Here is a 17,109-nt window from a genome sequence, read left to right as displayed (position 1 = left end):
CCTATTCTTTCCATCATGTCAGGAGAATACATTTGAGCACACTTGAGCTTTTCAGGAAAGAAAACAAAAGGAACTTTGTAAATCCAAAATCATGCCCTTCTCAAAAGTAATAAACCACTTCAGAAGTCCTGCCCTGAGCTTATGTAGCAAAATCATAGATTATCTAAAATCCTGCACACTTTGAATCTCTTGACTCTTGTGTTTATTCTTCAGCCATCTTCACAGACTTACATTATAAGAGACTGTTGTCTCTGAATTAATTTTTTTTTAAGCTCTCTCCTTTCCCTGCCCTCCTTATAATGGTAACACTTTATCACTCTGGAACTTTGGAAAATACAGAAAAAAAAAAAAAATAGAAATTACTCATAATCCCTCCCCAGAAAAATCTAGTGTTAAGATTTCCATGTTTATTCTATTTGGTATCACAATGTATTTTTTTGTATCTAGCTCAGTCCATTTATTAACGTAACTACTATTATATAACGTTAACAAACTGACTGAAAGAACACAGCGTGTAAAGCTGAGACTGATCATGAAACGCCTGCACACACCCATTTATCCCTTCTTAGGACCAAACATTCTCAGAAAAGAAAAGCCAGCTGTACAGGTTTAATGGTGAGACCCACTCCCCAGTCCCCGTGCTCTAATTACACTGCAAATAGAGATTCTTTCTGAGAGGTGACTTCTCCACGGGTTAGGTCTTGCTGTGGCCAGTTTTAAAGCCCCATTTACCCCAGTGCTCACTAATTGTTTCAAATTGGACCTGTGAACGCGGGCTTCAGGCCTCCATCATGGTTCCCAGCAGGAGTCCAAATGCCTCCACAATGAGCTGATTACACAGAAAGCTGCAGCTTCAAGAGAAGAATTAGCACCCAGCATGCTCTTTCAGAAGGAAAATTTAGCTGTTTTCAAAACATGTGATTTTTTTTTTCTTTCAGCTTGTGTTTGTCTAGAGGGAGAAATTCCAAATGGCTTTAATTCTGTAAAGGCTTAAATGGTATGTTTTATTTGATCAAGTCATTCCCCAGCTGAAAATACTTCAGCGGTATTCCATAGCTCTGCAAACAGAAGTTCAAGTTTCTTAGCATAGCACAACAACAAACATCTACATGATCTGGTTCCTGCCTACCTCTCTAACTCCACAATTTCCAAAGTATACCCAGTGGAATACCAGTCTTGGGTTTCTGTGAAACAAACAAACAAACAAACAAACTATTTGATGGACATAGAAATTCGGGAAATGCTGCAAATTCTAACAAGCCCACGCTCCCCTCTCCACCGCCCCCCCCACCAAGAGAAATTATCCTGAGAAGGCTTTTGAATAATCCTGTTTAACTTCGTTTAACCCATTCTTTCACAAACTCATTTGGCCACAGGCTGTTTTTTTTGTTTTTTTTTTTTTTTCAAATCATCTAAATCTATTTCACATAGACACTTTCAGAAATGCTACACTGGCCTTGCCTTCTCCCAGCTTCGGGCATATTGAACTTGTTCCCTGAATTTCTCCTGTTCTCTCTAAAATATCATCCTCTTATTACCATTTATAGTTCACTTCTAGTTGCCTTCAGAATTCACCTGCAGCCACCTCCTCTAGCACACGTTCTCTGTCACCCTACTCGGTTGAATTTAGATTCCCCTTCTAAATCCCCTTCTATGATATGCCACCATATCAATCTATACATATCTTTACCAGAGCACTTAACAATGGACGATATTATGTGATTTATTTGCCTTCCCACAATAGATAAAGTTAAGCTCCTCAAGGACAGGAAAGATGTTTTTCTTTGACCTTGTATCTTTAACCACTGTGCCTGCCACATGGCAGGCTCTTAATGGTTGTTAGGTGCTTTATATACACGGCTTCCCATTTAAATGGGAGTCTATATAGATACAACACATCTATAAAATCTTTTATTGTAGGAACCACTTCTGACTAAATTACCATTTTTATAGATGTGTCTGTCTATCTTTAGTATAATTGGTCACTTCTAATTATTGGTTCCAATTTAAATAATAGTTTGAGGCTTCTGTTCTGCATTCAAAACTTCTATTAAATACTGACCTGCATGTAATACTTCTAAGAATATATCTGAGAAGCTGCATCTGTTAGCTCTGTCACAGTGATTCATTTCCTTCAGTGTTTATAAGGTTCTATGCAAGTTTGTCTTTGGTAGGCAACTGTTTTATAGGAACCCCTTGTACCCTGGTTTGTCGATGTGTTTCTTCATGGTGGCTTTAAATTGCTTGTGCCAACAGCCCCAGTTTCAAGAGCGCAGACCTAATTTCTATGTTAAGCTCTTGGCTTGGGATTTCCACACTATATAGGGAGTAAAAATTACCCACAAATGATTTTTCTGTCCCTGTTCAGACCCTTGGATAAGCCCCATCCTTGACACTTCTTTAGGCCATAGACAAAGTACCCTTTTCATGAATTGGGCAATCTTTTGAGAGCTCCAGCTTCTCTTGGTTACAGCTCCTAGCCTACTCAAGTCCAAAGCCATGCTTCCTACATCCATACACCTCATGAAAATCTGAACCTCCAAATTCTAAGGTCTACTACATTAGCCACTTTTTTTTTTTTTTTTTTTTTTTTACCTAGCAGTTCCCTTTCACTTTTCTGAACTCACCTATATTTTCCTATGTTTGTAATGGGAAAGGGGTCCTTATAAATCCATCTACCATGTTACTAGAACTTCTTTCTTAAATAAAATTTGAGTCCATTCACTTTTCTCTATCTCTTTTACTACTATCTCAGTGCAAGCCACGTTCTCTCTTATGCAACTTTCTTCTGCAATGGTCTCCTTCCTGGTCATCTCACATCTACTTCTGTCCATCCTTCCCCTGTCCAATCCATATGGAATACTATAACCAGAGTTTGAAAGCCAGAATTTTAAAAAATGTAAGTCAGATCATGTTATCTTTTTGCTTCAAATCTTCTATTGGCATATTACCTGGCAATTTGACTCCTAGGTATATACCCAAGAGAAATAAGAACATATGTCCACACGAAAACTTGTACATGAATGTTTATGGTAACATTACTCAAATAGCCAAAAGGTGGAAAGAATCCAAATGTCCACCAACTTATGAACAGCAAAGAAAACTCAGTATACGCGCACAATGAAACAGTGTTTGGCCATAAAAAAGAATAAAGTGCTGATACATGCCATGCTTCAACATGGATGAACCTTGAAAACATTATTCTAAGTGAAAGAAGATAGTCACAAAAGACCACATATTGATTCCATTTTTATGAAATGTCCAGAATAGGCAACTCTATAGAAATAGAAAGGAGATCAGTGGTTGCTAAGATCTAGAGAATGGGGAGATGGGGTGGGAGTAGGGGGGGGACAATAACTAAAGGGTATGAGATTTCTTTTTAAGGTGATAAAAATGTCCTAAAATTGTGGTAAAGGATGCACATATCTGTGAATATACTAAAAGTGACCGAATTGGACATCTTAAATTATATGGTATATAAATTTTACCTTTATAAAGCTGTTAAAAAAAATTCTTCCAGTAACTCAACATGGTTCTTAACATATAAATCCAAAATTTTTGTCCTTGGCTGTAAGACTTTGCATTATATAGCTCCTACTTATTCCTCAAGCCTCACCTTAGACTGCTCTTTCCCTAACTCTCTACAATGTCTTCTTTCAGATTCTCCAAAGGATCAAGCACCTTCCTACCTTAGTGTCTGTCTTTCCAACAACCATATTTTCGGCCTGGAATGCTTACCCCTTCCCTTGGCTATATTTGTCCTACAGATCTCAATTTGAGCAGGATACTCTTAGGATAACCGTCTCTGATCCTGCAGGAAAAGGGGAGTCTTCCGTAGATGGATCTTCTGTAAAACTGTCATAACAACTCACACTACCTCTTCATAGTATATATCACAATTATTTGTTTAATGTTTGTTTTTCTTCACTAGCATATTTGTTTCCCAAGGGCTAAGGCTGTTCTTGTTTATGGCTGTATCACCTGGGGTTTTTTTTTATAGTACCTTGCAATGACAAATGCTCAATAAATATTTTGACAAGAATGAATGTTAGTGACTGAGTCCAACAGCTCTTTATCGAATAACTTCCTATTTACTTATCTTGTATCATTACCCTATTTAACTTCTCTAATTAAATATTATTTGTTATCTAATAAATATCTAGTATCTTGTTTATTATGTTGCACCATCCTGAAAATGCACTTGATATACCACATTCACATAATTCACTGAAATTTTGGTTTATTCTTATATTTATATTCTTTTATTCTTCTATTTGCTGCTCCTTGAGGAATTATGTCCTAGTGATAATACGCAGTACATAGTAGCTAATCAATAAATATTTGTGGCCTAAATAAAACTCCTAAAACAAAATTAAAATCTGTAGCAGGTGCTATCTTATTGTTCATAGGTTATAAAAATCCCAGAAGACAGTAACTGTCTCTCTAGGTTTCTCTAAATAATGATACATGCAACTAAGTATTCAATAATGTGATTTGATTAAAAACCTGACTTACCCATCCTTTCAGGGATCATGATCTTAATCATGAATTTAACTCATTTTACTCGTCTCAGCCCAGAAGAATTTTTTAAAGGGAGTTTTTCTCAGCTAATGAAAATATTACTTTTGCATTTATTCCTAGATGAAACTAATAGTATCTAAATTATAACTGAGCTATTAAATTTATAAGCATTAAATATTCAAGATTGATTTACTAAAATTTCCTTGGCTGGAAACCAACTAAGAGATGATGCTCTGCAATCTGTTAGACCAGAAAATGTTCTTTCTCCAACTTTTATATAAAGAAATGAAAAAAAGAAAGGAAGGAAAGAAAGGAAGGAAAAGAAAGGAAGAAGAGAAACACTATTTTTCAATTCACTTAACATCTCCCTTCCACTTCTTCTCAACTTGTGTTTTAGAACTGTTTTTATAATAAACAAACATCTAAACAGTTTAATTCAAGGGGTGCCTGGGTGGCTCAGTCGGTTAAATGTCTGACTTTAGCTCAGGTCATGATCTCACAGTTCGTGAGGTGAAGCCCCACGTCGGGCTCTTTGGTGTCAGCACAGAGCCTGCTTTGGATCCTCTGTCCCCTTCTCTCTCTGCCCCTCCCCAATTTCCACTCTCTTTCTTTCTCAAGAATTATAAATTTGGGGTGCCTGGGTGGTTCATTCGGTTAAGTGTCTGACTTCGGCTCAGATCAGGATCTCACGGCTCGTGGGTTCGAGCTCCATGTTGTGCTCTGTGCTAACAGTTCAGAGTTTAGGGCCTGGAGCCTGCTCTGGATTCTGTGTCCTTCTCTGTACTCTGTCTCTATCTCTCAATAATAAATAAACGTTAAAAAAATTTTTTTGAGAAGAATTATAAATTAAAGTAAGTTTCACTTGTATCTTATAGATGGTAAGACTTCTTGATTTATTACGCATATAGACATTTCTAGCGCTTAAAAACTTAAGCATGGCCTGAGTTTTTAAAACAGCCAGATGGAGGGCACTCTATTTTTTACACTTTTTTAGGTGGAGAAAACGTCCTATTCTCGGTTACATCTTCCAAGGTCTCTTAAAACTGACAACCAAAAAGTTATTCTTAGATTCTACCTGAAATCTCTCCTAGGCCAATTCATGACTTCTCTCTCATAATTTTTCTCTAAAGAAAGTGTAGAGTAACCAGTCACTATCCTTCTACCATGTCATCACATACTATGCACTTCCTTTTCTGGTATTCTTAAATTAATTAAAACTTTATATCCTAGCTTTATCTCTCTGAGCCTTTTATCATGCCCCCGCTTTTCTTTGCTGCCAGAGAAATCTTCACGGACTCCTCAGAACAAAACAAAAGATCCTTCTCTGTGCTTCATGTTCTCCATCACAAAATGGGGAAATAATGCCTGACCATGATTTCTCTTATAAGAAAAATAGAAAAAAGATATGCCTCTATTCATAACAGAATAAGTATCTTTATTAAATGATCAGAAATAATTAAGATCTTTGCCAAAAATCTCCCGGAGGCAAAACACAAAACCCAAACTATAATATAAAGATCTACTTTCATAAATGTATTTGGGATTAGGGGAAAGACTTCACACCCACCGCTGTATCTCCTACCTCAAAGCAGAACCCCACAAATGAAATCAGTACATAACATACCTCCTCTTCTCCCTGGCTTCCACAGAGGAGTCTGTTCCAGGAGTGGAGAGCAGAGTGGCAGTTGTAACCCCATTGGCAGTGTTAGGTGGAGGGCGATTAGTGATCACACAGAGCGGGGTGCTGGAAGAGACATTGTCTGCTGTTTTCTCTGCTGTTGAGTCAGCCTGTGATTTGTAAGGAGTCCTGAAACAAAACAAAACAAAACAAAACAAAACAAAAAAACCCAAAAACACAAGCAGAAAGAGAATGGTCAGGCATGCTACATCACAAAGCACTAGCACACAAAGGGCTGGAGGTAAGTTTAACTACAGAATCTTCTTGCTCAGATTTTGTTTGTTGGTTGACTATTTTTTTTAATTCTGAGCTCTTAAATCTTAGAACAGTATGATGATACATTTAAGTCTGATATCCTCTGCACAAAGAGTTCTGTTTCATGAACATTTTTTTTTTTTGCCTGAGATTAAAAAATTTTTTAAAAATTAGCTAGGGCACCAGGCAAGATAGTAACATATGCAAGACTGCTTTAAATGATTCCTGAGTACCATCTGGTCTCCACACACGCATACAGAAGCAGGGTCTCTCCACACACATGAAAACAACACTAAAGTCACTTACGATATTAGTCTCCACCTGCCCCTTAATTCTTGGCAGTGAGAGTCTTTGTGGTAGTCCTCAGCCTAGATTAGATGACCATCTTCTTGGATTCCAGAGATATTTGATAAATACAACCTCAGTATGTTCAGTTCTCTTGCACCTAGCTCAGCAACTGCTTTCTTCCCATTTAACCAAATGCCCAATTGTATTCTTAAGTGCACACATGAGCAACAGGAATAAAAACTATTAAGATTCTATATGTAACCTTAACTACAGATTTTCCAACAGCAAGCTGTATAATTAAACTCATTTACATGAAAACAAGATCTTTGTTTCTTAACAAAGAGTTGAGAGCAACCATTGGCTCTCCACCCAAAAAGCTATCATTTGTGATGTCACAGCTTGTTGCTGGGGTAACAGAGATCCAAAATTGATATTCACAGAGATGGGAAAAGCAATGAAAATAATGAATGCTAAAAATCTGTTTTTTTCACCTACTCAGAATTACCAGAAATGCTTCTAAGTAGCTATAAGCTCATTTTCAAATAATCACATCATTAGAATAAGCTTGAAAGCAATAATCAGATTGTAAAAATCTAAATATGGTACCTATATATGCAAATATAAAAATAGAACAGTTTTGAAGTGGTATCTAAAAAACACAAGCCACTTCTCCAGGAGCAATTAATGACTCAGAAAAAAGGTGAAATTAAATTCCTCAGACTTATAAGATGTATAAGTCTACAGGACGTGCTAATAAAATTAGCCAGAAACAAAGCTATAAAAAATTACACTTATCAAAACCTTACCTAAAATTCTTTCTAGGTTAATATCATGTTTTGTTCTCTCTGCAATTTTTCCTGCTGTAGAAATGCCAAGGATTTTATTTTAATAAATCACAGGATAGGACTTGTACTATTATTTTGAAATGCGGAGTAATTTTATAAGTAGTTTGTTAGGAGCAGAACAGGAAAAGCTCCAGAGCAGGGGCCAGAGGCTCTGGAACCATGTGGGGCTACCTTTTAGCCAAGTTAATTTCTCTAGTCTCTTCATCTGTAAAATGGGGATAATGGTACCTTAATGTGTAGGGGTCTTGTGATAATTAAATAAAATAACGTATGTAGAACACTTAGTATACAGCCCTGAATAACATATAAGCTCCGTGGAAACAAAATAGTGAAAGAGACAGGAGCTCTGACATGGACAAATCTAGGTTCAACCCCTGCCTCAGTTTCTTACTAGATGTGTGACCCTGGGCAGGTAATTAAGTTTTGGGTCTCAGGTTCCATATCTATCAAGTGAGAATGGTATTTCATATACTGGGGGCCTCTTTATAAACAATACACGTGTGCCTGAGATAGCTAGTTGCCTAACCCATATTCATTTTCCTTTTTTCTCCTTACTAACAGAACCCATATATTATTGAGAGAAGCAACATATGTAGTTAACAATTCATATTTTCCAAAGTCTCCCTGACTGCTAGAGGTAGCCAGTGAGATATAAGCATAATCTCAGTTTAAAGGCATTCCCTCTTTGTGCATTTCCCCCTTTCTTCCTTCTTCCTGTCTAGAAGGCAGTCATGGCAGCTAGAGCTTCAGCATCTATTTTGCGCCATGAGACAACCCATGGAAATGGAAGCCATAATCTAAGGACTGTGAAGCAGAAAGACAGAAAGATTCAGGATCCTTTAATGACTCTGAAGTTGTGGTGGTGCCTCTGCCTATTTCTGGACTTTCTTAAGTGAGAGAAAAAAAAATACACCTTTATCATATTTAAGCCTCAATTATTTGGATTTACTGTTAGATGAGTGTAAACCGAATGCTTGTGTAATTTTTGTACAGTATTTAAGCCAATGCTTTGGCACATGATAGGGTTCAACAAATGGTAGCTGTTACTGGTTTTTCCTAGTCCCAGCTCTTAATAATCCAGTAACCTCTCTGTGTCAGTTTCTTCATCTATGGGCATAATATGTATGCCTGTGCAGATGAACTCTTAAGAGAACCTAATAAATTTCTACAAAATTGTACAGTATTATTATTAACAATCCATCATGAGCCTATCCCTCCTGGCTAAACAAATGATCACCACTTATTTTAGGGAAAGAATTCTAATAAACAGACAAATATCAGTGAAGCACCACCATCAGCAGTGTTCTTGCGGCAACACTATCATCATTTATGTTTTTCATTTTCTTTGTATCAGTTCTAGAAGCGAGACCCCAAAAAGAGGTCCCTTTGCCCTGCCCCAAAGTGAAAAGGTCTCTGACCACATATAAAGGGTTGAAAGCCACAGTCAAAATCACAGCTAAAGTCCCACTGCGCTTTCGTGACAAAGCCCCGCCCATGCTGCCTCCCTGCTTCCCCTTACACGGAGTAGACACCACTGCCCCGGAACAAAGTTTACACAAACACAAATCTCTTCCTTCCCCCTGTATTCCCAGCAAAACGCTCTCACTGGCTGGGAATTTTCAGAAAGCTATAGGAAGCTTTTGGAACATGAGTTAGCTTTCCTTCTGATTTGGGTTGGTATACCATCCTCCAAAAACAGTAAATAGAAGAGATTCCTATGCACGATTATAGGAAAATTAATGTCAGTGAAGTATGAGGATATTTTCAGTCTGTGCTTTACCATAATAGGATGACCCTTACATTGTAACCACACGAAAGCAGTCATTTTAAGTTGATGCCTAAACACCCAGTACAGAGATAGGTACCCTATGATTATTCAATGAGCAACTGTTGGCTGGCTAATACAAGTCAAAACAAAAGCATCCCTGTTAAATTATAGACATTTTCACAGGAATTCACACGTGCTTCCACAGTGACAAAGTCTCTTTGGTTCAAATCTCATATGTGTATCCAGAGGCGTTAGTTTTGATGACTGTAACTCAAATGGCTCCAAGAAGCCTTACCTGCCATGGTGTACAGATGCAGTAGTGTTTGCACTGATTGGTGCAGGGCAAGAAGAGGCAGGTTGCCACTTGCTGCCCCGAGAGGTAGATGAACCAATGGTAATGGGTGAGGTAGCAGGAGATGAATTGCGATTGGCTGAAATGTAGGGACTTGTGGGGTCACTACTTCTACCAAATGAAGCACTGCAAAACAGTACACAGTCACTTTCTTCAGGACGTGCTGCTCACCCACCATTTCCCAGCACCACCTTCCCCCCAGATTGTGCATTAAAAGGAATGTAGACCAAAGAGAGGGTATGGCAACTGGGAAGTGGAGTGACCAACTCCAGCTAGAGCTGGGTCACTGGCAGCAAGCAGGCATCTGTCAATCATCCAAAAGAGTGAAGGAATGGGGAGGAGAGATAATATGCAATAAGAGAGAGCAGAAGAGTAGTATATTGGAATAGAATACAGGCTAAGAAAAAGAAATATTAGGAAATAGAATAATCGTATTAGAAAAAATAATTCCCGACAAACCCCAAGGCAAAAAATCATGCAACCCCAAATGTCTACCTGATGCAGAAGTAGCCCCGCAGAAGCTAAAGTAAGACCAAGAATTTGGAGAGGTTTCGGAGTGGAAATTTAAAATTAAAGAGCGGAAAGGAATAAAAAGCTCTGTGGGGGGAAAACACATCTCTGAGAACCGTGGTTATTTAGCCTCAAACAAACACATCTTTGGGAGGATTCCAAGGCTGAAGTCTAGGAAAGTAATATTGCATGGGCAATAGAAGGCAACTTTTTCTTGTTTCAAATGAAGATAAGTAGGAACCACCTCAACTGAAGTAAAAAAAATTATTTGGGTTAGAATTTAAAAAAAAACAAAAACTCCTTGACTATTACAGTAATGACACACTACAGGGGGTGAGCAAAATAAGCTATGAAGTCTTCTTTGGTAACGATGCATTTTACAGGGACATAGGAAAGGAATTTCTGCCTAAGGACAAGAGGTGAACTAGAAAATGGAAAGTATGCTGAGGTCCAGCACAGCCCAAGGCTGCCAAATATCTTCTTGTGCTTTCTTTTTAAATTAGTGATAGCATACGATTCTTCCCTTTTGAAAAGATCATAAAATGAGATTTTATACAATCAAAAAATGCTTATGGGGCACCTGGGTGGCTCACTGGGTTGAACGTCCAACTCTCGATTTTGGCTCAGGTCATGATCTCATCATGATCTCATGGTTTGTGGGACTGAGCCCTGCGTTGGGTTCCATGCTGACAGTGCAGAGCCTGCTTGGGATTCTCTCTCCCTCTCTCTGCCCCTCCCCCACTCACCCACACATGCATTCTCTTTCTCTCTCTCTCAAAATAAATAAATTTTAAAAAACGCTTAAAGGGTGATAGAGGTTTGGAAATCCAAAGCATGAAGCAAGTTGTAGATCTTTTTTCAAAAAGCACTCACATTATTAAGCATGCTTTCCACCCTAAACAGAGGCAGTCCCTTTCTCTTCTGTTTACCATAATTATGCCAAACTACATCTAACCAGATGCTACTATTCAATTCATTTGTTAATGATTTGGATCATGAAAAAGAACAACTCTACCCTACCACAGTGTAACTATGTGTTAGGAAATTAAAAGGCAGCTTTTTATCTTTCCTAGATCTAGAACATCGTTTTCTTCGAAAAGTTTTCTTGGTCTTGGATGCAACTATGAGGAGTAATAATGTATCTAGATGGATTAAGGCCGTAGCCTTGAAGACAAAGAGGTGATAGTTTCATTGAGCCAAAAACACTGAGTTTGTATACTGAATAAAGCTTCAGTGAGGTCACTGAACTATACTTGTGTACCTTCAAAGTTGAGCCTTTTCTTACAGGATGTGTCTGCAGAACTTAAAGACCATTAAAAGGCAACAGTGGCTGTTTGTTTTATAGGTCACCAGTTCCCATGTTCTTATATTAACTAGTTGATAAGATTCTTTTGATCAAGTGGGAATAAGTTTTGAACCCAAATACATAGTTTATAACAAAAGGCCGTTTCTAGGGCAGCCAACCAATCATCTATAAAACCTAAAGATGAAGCCCATGGCATGAAGAGGCAGTTGGAGGGGCTGAGTAAATGAAAGTGAAGAAAGAATTCAAAGTAAGCAATGAGAATCAGATTCTTCCACATCAGCAGCAAAGTTCAAATTAATATACTAATTAAGTATATCTTATAGCTTAATGGCTCTGGCAAAGGTGCTTTGCTTGCTGGCTGGTACATGGCAAAGAAATAATTGCAGAAAAGACAATATAGATGAGAAAAGGGAAGGAAACCCAAGTACCTTCTCTGCACCAAACTTGCGAGTTTCTCATCTTGATGGATCTGAGGGCCATTAAAGTCATAAAAAAAAAAAAGACTCAAGTCCCTAAATTAACAGGCTTCAATTAATGAAACTTCTTTAATGCAATACAAAACTGTCCCCATTACCCTCCCCCCTCACCACCCTACAGGGTCCCTCCCTTCCTCCCCACGAAAATGTAACTTGAGATGAGAACTACTCGAGTTTTAGAAAAAGGAAAGCTAGCTACTGGACAAAAGTGATTTAAATTCAGTCCTACTCAGAGATTACTAGAAGTCATTTTCCAGTTGAAGACTTTAATAGGACTGAGAGGAGAGAGCATAAATTCAGATCTGTCTGTGGTAAGAATTTGGAATTAGCTTACCTTAACTCAGTTAGGAAAATAAATTAATGTTAATTTAAAACTAGTCAAGGCATTACTCCCAAGAAATCTAAAAGTAATCCATTTTTTTGATTCATTTTTGTGGTGCTAATTGGATATAAAACGACATGCAATTATGACCCATGTACCCATGGCCAGAGTGAAGAAAAATCATCTCCCACCCCTGGGAGCCTGGTACCTTTTCAAGTAGGTTGATACATAGGTGGATGGAACAGCTGTCTGCGGAGTTTCCTTTCCCTTTGCTTCATCTCTCCACAGCTGCCGAGTATAGGACCCACTCCTCACTAGATTGACAGCTGATTCTCTGTAGAGGCACAAAAGAAAAACAAAACAGAACACTGATTCCTACCACCAGTTTTGTCCCCAGTACAGTGCAAGCTGGGAGAGAAGAGCCATTGAGGGAAAATGTAATACGGCTGAGGAAATAGATACATTTTCAAGTAATACTCTGTTTTATATACCTGTTTTCTTTATGGATTAGAGGAGGAGTCTAGTATTACTGTCTGCTTTCTTTTATCAACTTCAAAGCTAACTAATTTCAATAGGTACCAAATCCTTATGTCAAAGATCTCCCAACTCTTTTGTAATGAGAAGTCACTTTTGTCTCTCCTTTAAAGGGTTTTACAAAGCAATAGGTTGTTCATAAGTAAGCAGAGAAGAGGATGGTGGGGAAGATAAAGTCTGTCACAGAGCAAGAGGTAACTACCACAGAAGAGGAAACGGAAGAAATTGCTGGAAGCCTATTTAGTGTTACAATAATAAGCCATCCAGGAAAGGACTACAGTAGGATTTCTAATCCATAATTGTTCCCTCAGGGCTGTGGCTACAAAAGCTGTGGGTCTCCATCTTTCACAAAGCTCTCCAGAATAGTTCTTCTCAAACTTTAATGTGCATGTGAATCACCCAGAGAATTTTGTTAAAATGCAGATTCTGATTCAGCAGGTCTGAGGTGGGACCTGAGATTCTGCATTACTAACGTGCTTCCAGGTGACATCAGTGCTGCTGGTGGGGAGGACCCCACCTCGAAACGCAAGGTTCTAGGTCAGGCTCTGCTCCGAGAGGCAGCAGTACTTCAAAATCCTCACATTCATTTTAACCAATGAGGAAGACTTGAAATCTTATCTACGTACAAATTAGAAGTTGATCACTAATTAAATAACAATATTTCTGGTGTTTACTATGGAACAGGTCATGTACCAGGCGCTAGGGGGTCCTTGCGAAACTAGACAGACATAACCCTACCTTTCCAGAGCCTGCTGGTGTACCAGAATGAATTCACCCTCGGCAGGGTCAGGGAAGACTTCCTAAAGACAATAATATCTAAGCTGAAGTGAGAGCCCGAAGGGCGGAGAACTGGCAAGGCAAGTGAGTAAAGGCTGGGAGGTGTGCTAAGCAGAAGGGAAAAACAATTCATGATGTGCTAAGGGCACCTGTGGAAAGACAGCAGCAGAGTGATGGCCAAGACATCACCATGCCTAGCAAAGCTCAAGAGGACCATCTTTGGGCCTGTATCAGGATTACCTGTTCTCCTTTTCTTCGACGTCACTTGTGTTGCTGAGCCTCCGGGGTGCTAGTGAACTAAAATAGCTCTTGTTTTCTCTCTCCTGTAAAATAAAACAAGTAAAGCACAGAGGAGGTACAACACAATACTGATGCAGTGTAACATTTTGGGTAAAAAGCAGAACTTAATATACATATATAATCTTATTTCTATATCCAATACCAATTCCGGTTTGAGTGGTATTACAAAAGGTTAGCTTTCAAAGGCTAATTCCTACTTTTCCTCCATTAAAAACCAATATGTAGGGAAATAATTCTAGTGGGAAAAGCCAGGATGGTCAAATAAGGAAAACAGCAGCACAAATTACACACAGCAGCAGCCTTGCCAAGAGAGACAGAGCCTTTGAAAAGCCACAGACAGAAAGCTCCCCTCTCAAGTTCTTGATGAAATAAGTCTTATTTCTTCCCCAGTCTATCTTCTCGTGGAAACGCAGCTTCACATACAACAAATATGCTGCGGAATTAACCCAACCAATACGCCTCACCCCCTGGAGGAGTCTCCAGAAACACAATATCGAGCAAAGGGACTCGGATTACAAGAAGACCTGACCCCAGAGAAGAGCATCAAGTGAGCCCTAGAAAATCTGGAACCAAAAGGTACGAAATAAAAATGCACTGATGGTGGATGATTATGTAGATGAGCTGTTTGTGAAGTTAGCCTGATCATATATCTAGTAATGAAAAGGATGAGACATTTAAACATTTTTCTTTAAGTGCTAATTTGCCTGAGCTTCATTAGGATTGAAAGGCCAGCTAAAGAACTTTGCTTTTAAACACTGAAAGAATATATCACTGGTATTGGCTTAAGGGAGCCTTTTAGGCCATACCCAAATTTTTATGTTTCTAATTTTTTTTACCCTAGGTAAGGAGGGTAAGGAAGAATGAACATAAGGTGTGCCAAAAGGTAAAGCATTTTTTCCTTTTATTGGCTGGGTAATAGCAAAAAAATAGCCACTGGATTAAACTACCATCGTGCCATCTCCTTCTAAAGACTCTGTACTTCCAGAATCAAATTAGGGACCAGAAAACACTTTCATGCGTTCCTACGACTGAATTTTCACAGAAGGGAACTGCCCTGGAGTTCTCCCATACCCCACCTAAACGGCACCTTATCTTTGTTGTCCAGCAGAGCAGAAATCCGAGGGCTTGATGATGACCGGTAGACAGAAGAGCCTCGGTCCCTTAGAGCTTCCCTGGAATTGGCCACCTCACTCAGCATGTTGTGGCTGCCAGTTTTTCTGAGTCCCAGTCTCCACGAAGAAGGAGATTCATCTTTGGGCTCTTCCGGCTTGTTAAAAAGGCTGGAGGAGAACTATGAGGGAAGAAGCAAAGAAAAGAAAAAAGAAAAGAAAAGAGAAGAAAAGAAAAGAAGAGAAGGGGGAAAAAGGTCTTGATGATTCTTTTCAGTCTATTTGCCTTTCCCCACACTTAACTAAGTTCAGTCCAAGGAGGACAAATACATGGCAGGCTTTCGGCCAGTGTCGCCTTCCTCACCTGGCAGACGCCAATAACCTCTCAAGGCTCCCTTTCTCCCCGAGCCAGAAATAGCCTTAGATTTGTAACACAGACAGAGTTGCTCTCTGAGAAATTAAACACTATTTGCTCTCTTAGCAATGAATGCTGACCTAGAACACCAGGAGATCCACATTCTAGTAAAAGCCTCTACTCTTGCTTGATTCACTGGGTAACTGAATATAGGACATTTTACTTTTCTAGGTCTCAACATGCTCATCTATAAAATGGTGTTAATGAGCTTAATTCCTTCTTATAATGTGTGGAGACTGGAAAACACAGAGGAGCCAACGTATAAATATGATTTAAGGTACTGTGATAAGACCGTGGGAAATTGATGTAAGTGAATACTAATAAAAATACTAAAAGCCACTCCACTCAAATTCTAATTGTTTATTTCAAGAAAATAGTTTATTTGATCTTGGCCATGTGTTTCAGATTTCACTGAGCAGCCAAATTAAAAAAGAAAAAAAAAATGGTAGAAGTCACAGAGTTGCCATCTTTTAGATTATTGCCAGGAGAACATCTTTCAAAAACATCATTACCATTTCCATCACCATCATTTCATTAAAAAAAGAAAAACATTTTAACATCAGAAAAGAAAGCTTTCTGGAAAGCTTACAGCGTCTTTAATTACCTCATTTTACCACCATAAACCACAGAAAACATCACAGACTTAGTGTTAGCCCAAAGACCAGTCGGGGAACAACTGGTCTTTAGAGCAGGAAAGTAGTCCTTTCCTGGGATCGGGGGACCCCTCCGTAAGATGGCTGTGGTCTTTCTCCGGCTATCAGGCCACCTTTACTGCCTGGAGTAGCGAAAATGCAATGGAACCATTAAATCACTCACCTCCAGCTCACACTCAGATTTTCTCTTTTTAATTAGTCACCTGAATGTACGTATTTATGTACTTCCAACTTTAGAGGCTCAATCATGTCAACTCTTTACAAGTCACCCTGATTCTGAGAGGAAAAATGTTTTTCCCAGCATTATTTTAGCCAAGTGGAATACATCTGTGTCTCTCTCTCCCTCTCCTTCTCCCTCTGTGTGTGTGTGTGTGTGTGTGTGTGTGTGTGTGTGTATGTATATATTTAAGTAGGCTGTATGCCCAATGTGGGGCTTGAACACATGACCCTGAAGTCATGAGTCACATGCTCTACCGACTGAGCCAGCCAGGTGCTCATGTATTTTTTTTTACTTAGTATTTTTATTTTATTTATTTTTTAAATGTTTATTTTTGAGAGAGACAGAGACAGAGACAGAGACAGAGACAGAGGGAGAGAGGGAGGGAAGGGCAGAGAGAGAAATGGACAGAGGATCTGAAGTGGGCTCTGTGCTGACAGAAACAAGCCCGAAGCAGGGCTCAAACTCACAAACCATGAGGTCATGACCCGAGCCAAAGTTGGACGCTCGACCAACTGAGCCACCCAGGTGCCCCAATTGAGTAATTTTCTTTTTAAAAAAATAAGAAGTCTAGTCACACCTAGAAGCAGTGGGAGTATGCGAGGTACAGCTAAATGACCGGATGATGAGTGAGGGCTGTGTTCTATCTGAAACATCTCTACGGATTCACAACGATGCTCTTAGGAATAATAAGTAACCAGACCTTTGTTTCCTCATCTCCACAATGATATCACAATCCTGTCTTTTCAATTCATGAGGTACTAAGAAGATCAGTCAGTTAGT

The 17,109-nt window shown here is 38.9% G+C and overlaps 1 protein-coding gene across 12 annotated transcripts in view; it reads right to left on the bottom strand.

Moving 5' to 3' along the window:
- Window positions 1-17,109, bottom strand: part of PPP1R12B (protein phosphatase 1 regulatory subunit 12B) — a 223,797-nt gene that overhangs the window by 122,954 nt on the left and 83,734 nt on the right. For 8 of the 12 annotated variants that reach the window (XM_047840196.1, XM_047840193.1, XM_047840194.1 and 5 more), the window contains exons 10-13: window positions 15,020-15,223; window positions 13,873-13,955; window positions 12,530-12,655; window positions 6,146-6,328 (exon numbers count right to left, since the gene is read on the bottom strand). In XM_047840196.1, coding sequence (XP_047696152.1) covers window positions 6,146-6,328; window positions 12,530-12,655; window positions 13,873-13,955; window positions 15,020-15,223 — 596 coding nt within the window. Of the gene's footprint in view, window positions 1-6,145; window positions 6,329-9,650; window positions 9,834-11,951; window positions 11,993-12,529; window positions 12,656-13,872; window positions 13,956-15,019; window positions 15,224-17,109 lie in introns of those variants that run through there. The other 4 variants (XM_047840206.1, XM_047840205.1, XR_007148087.1 and 1 more) reach the window with 3 other exon arrangements.

Source organism: Prionailurus viverrinus, chromosome F1 (assembly GCF_022837055.1).
Source record: "Prionailurus viverrinus isolate Anna chromosome F1, UM_Priviv_1.0, whole genome shotgun sequence".
Classification (NCBI taxonomy): domain Eukaryota; kingdom Metazoa; phylum Chordata; class Mammalia; order Carnivora; family Felidae; genus Prionailurus; species Prionailurus viverrinus.
Note: the sequence above shows the minus strand (reverse complement) of the source record. Positions and strands in the feature narration are given on the sequence as shown.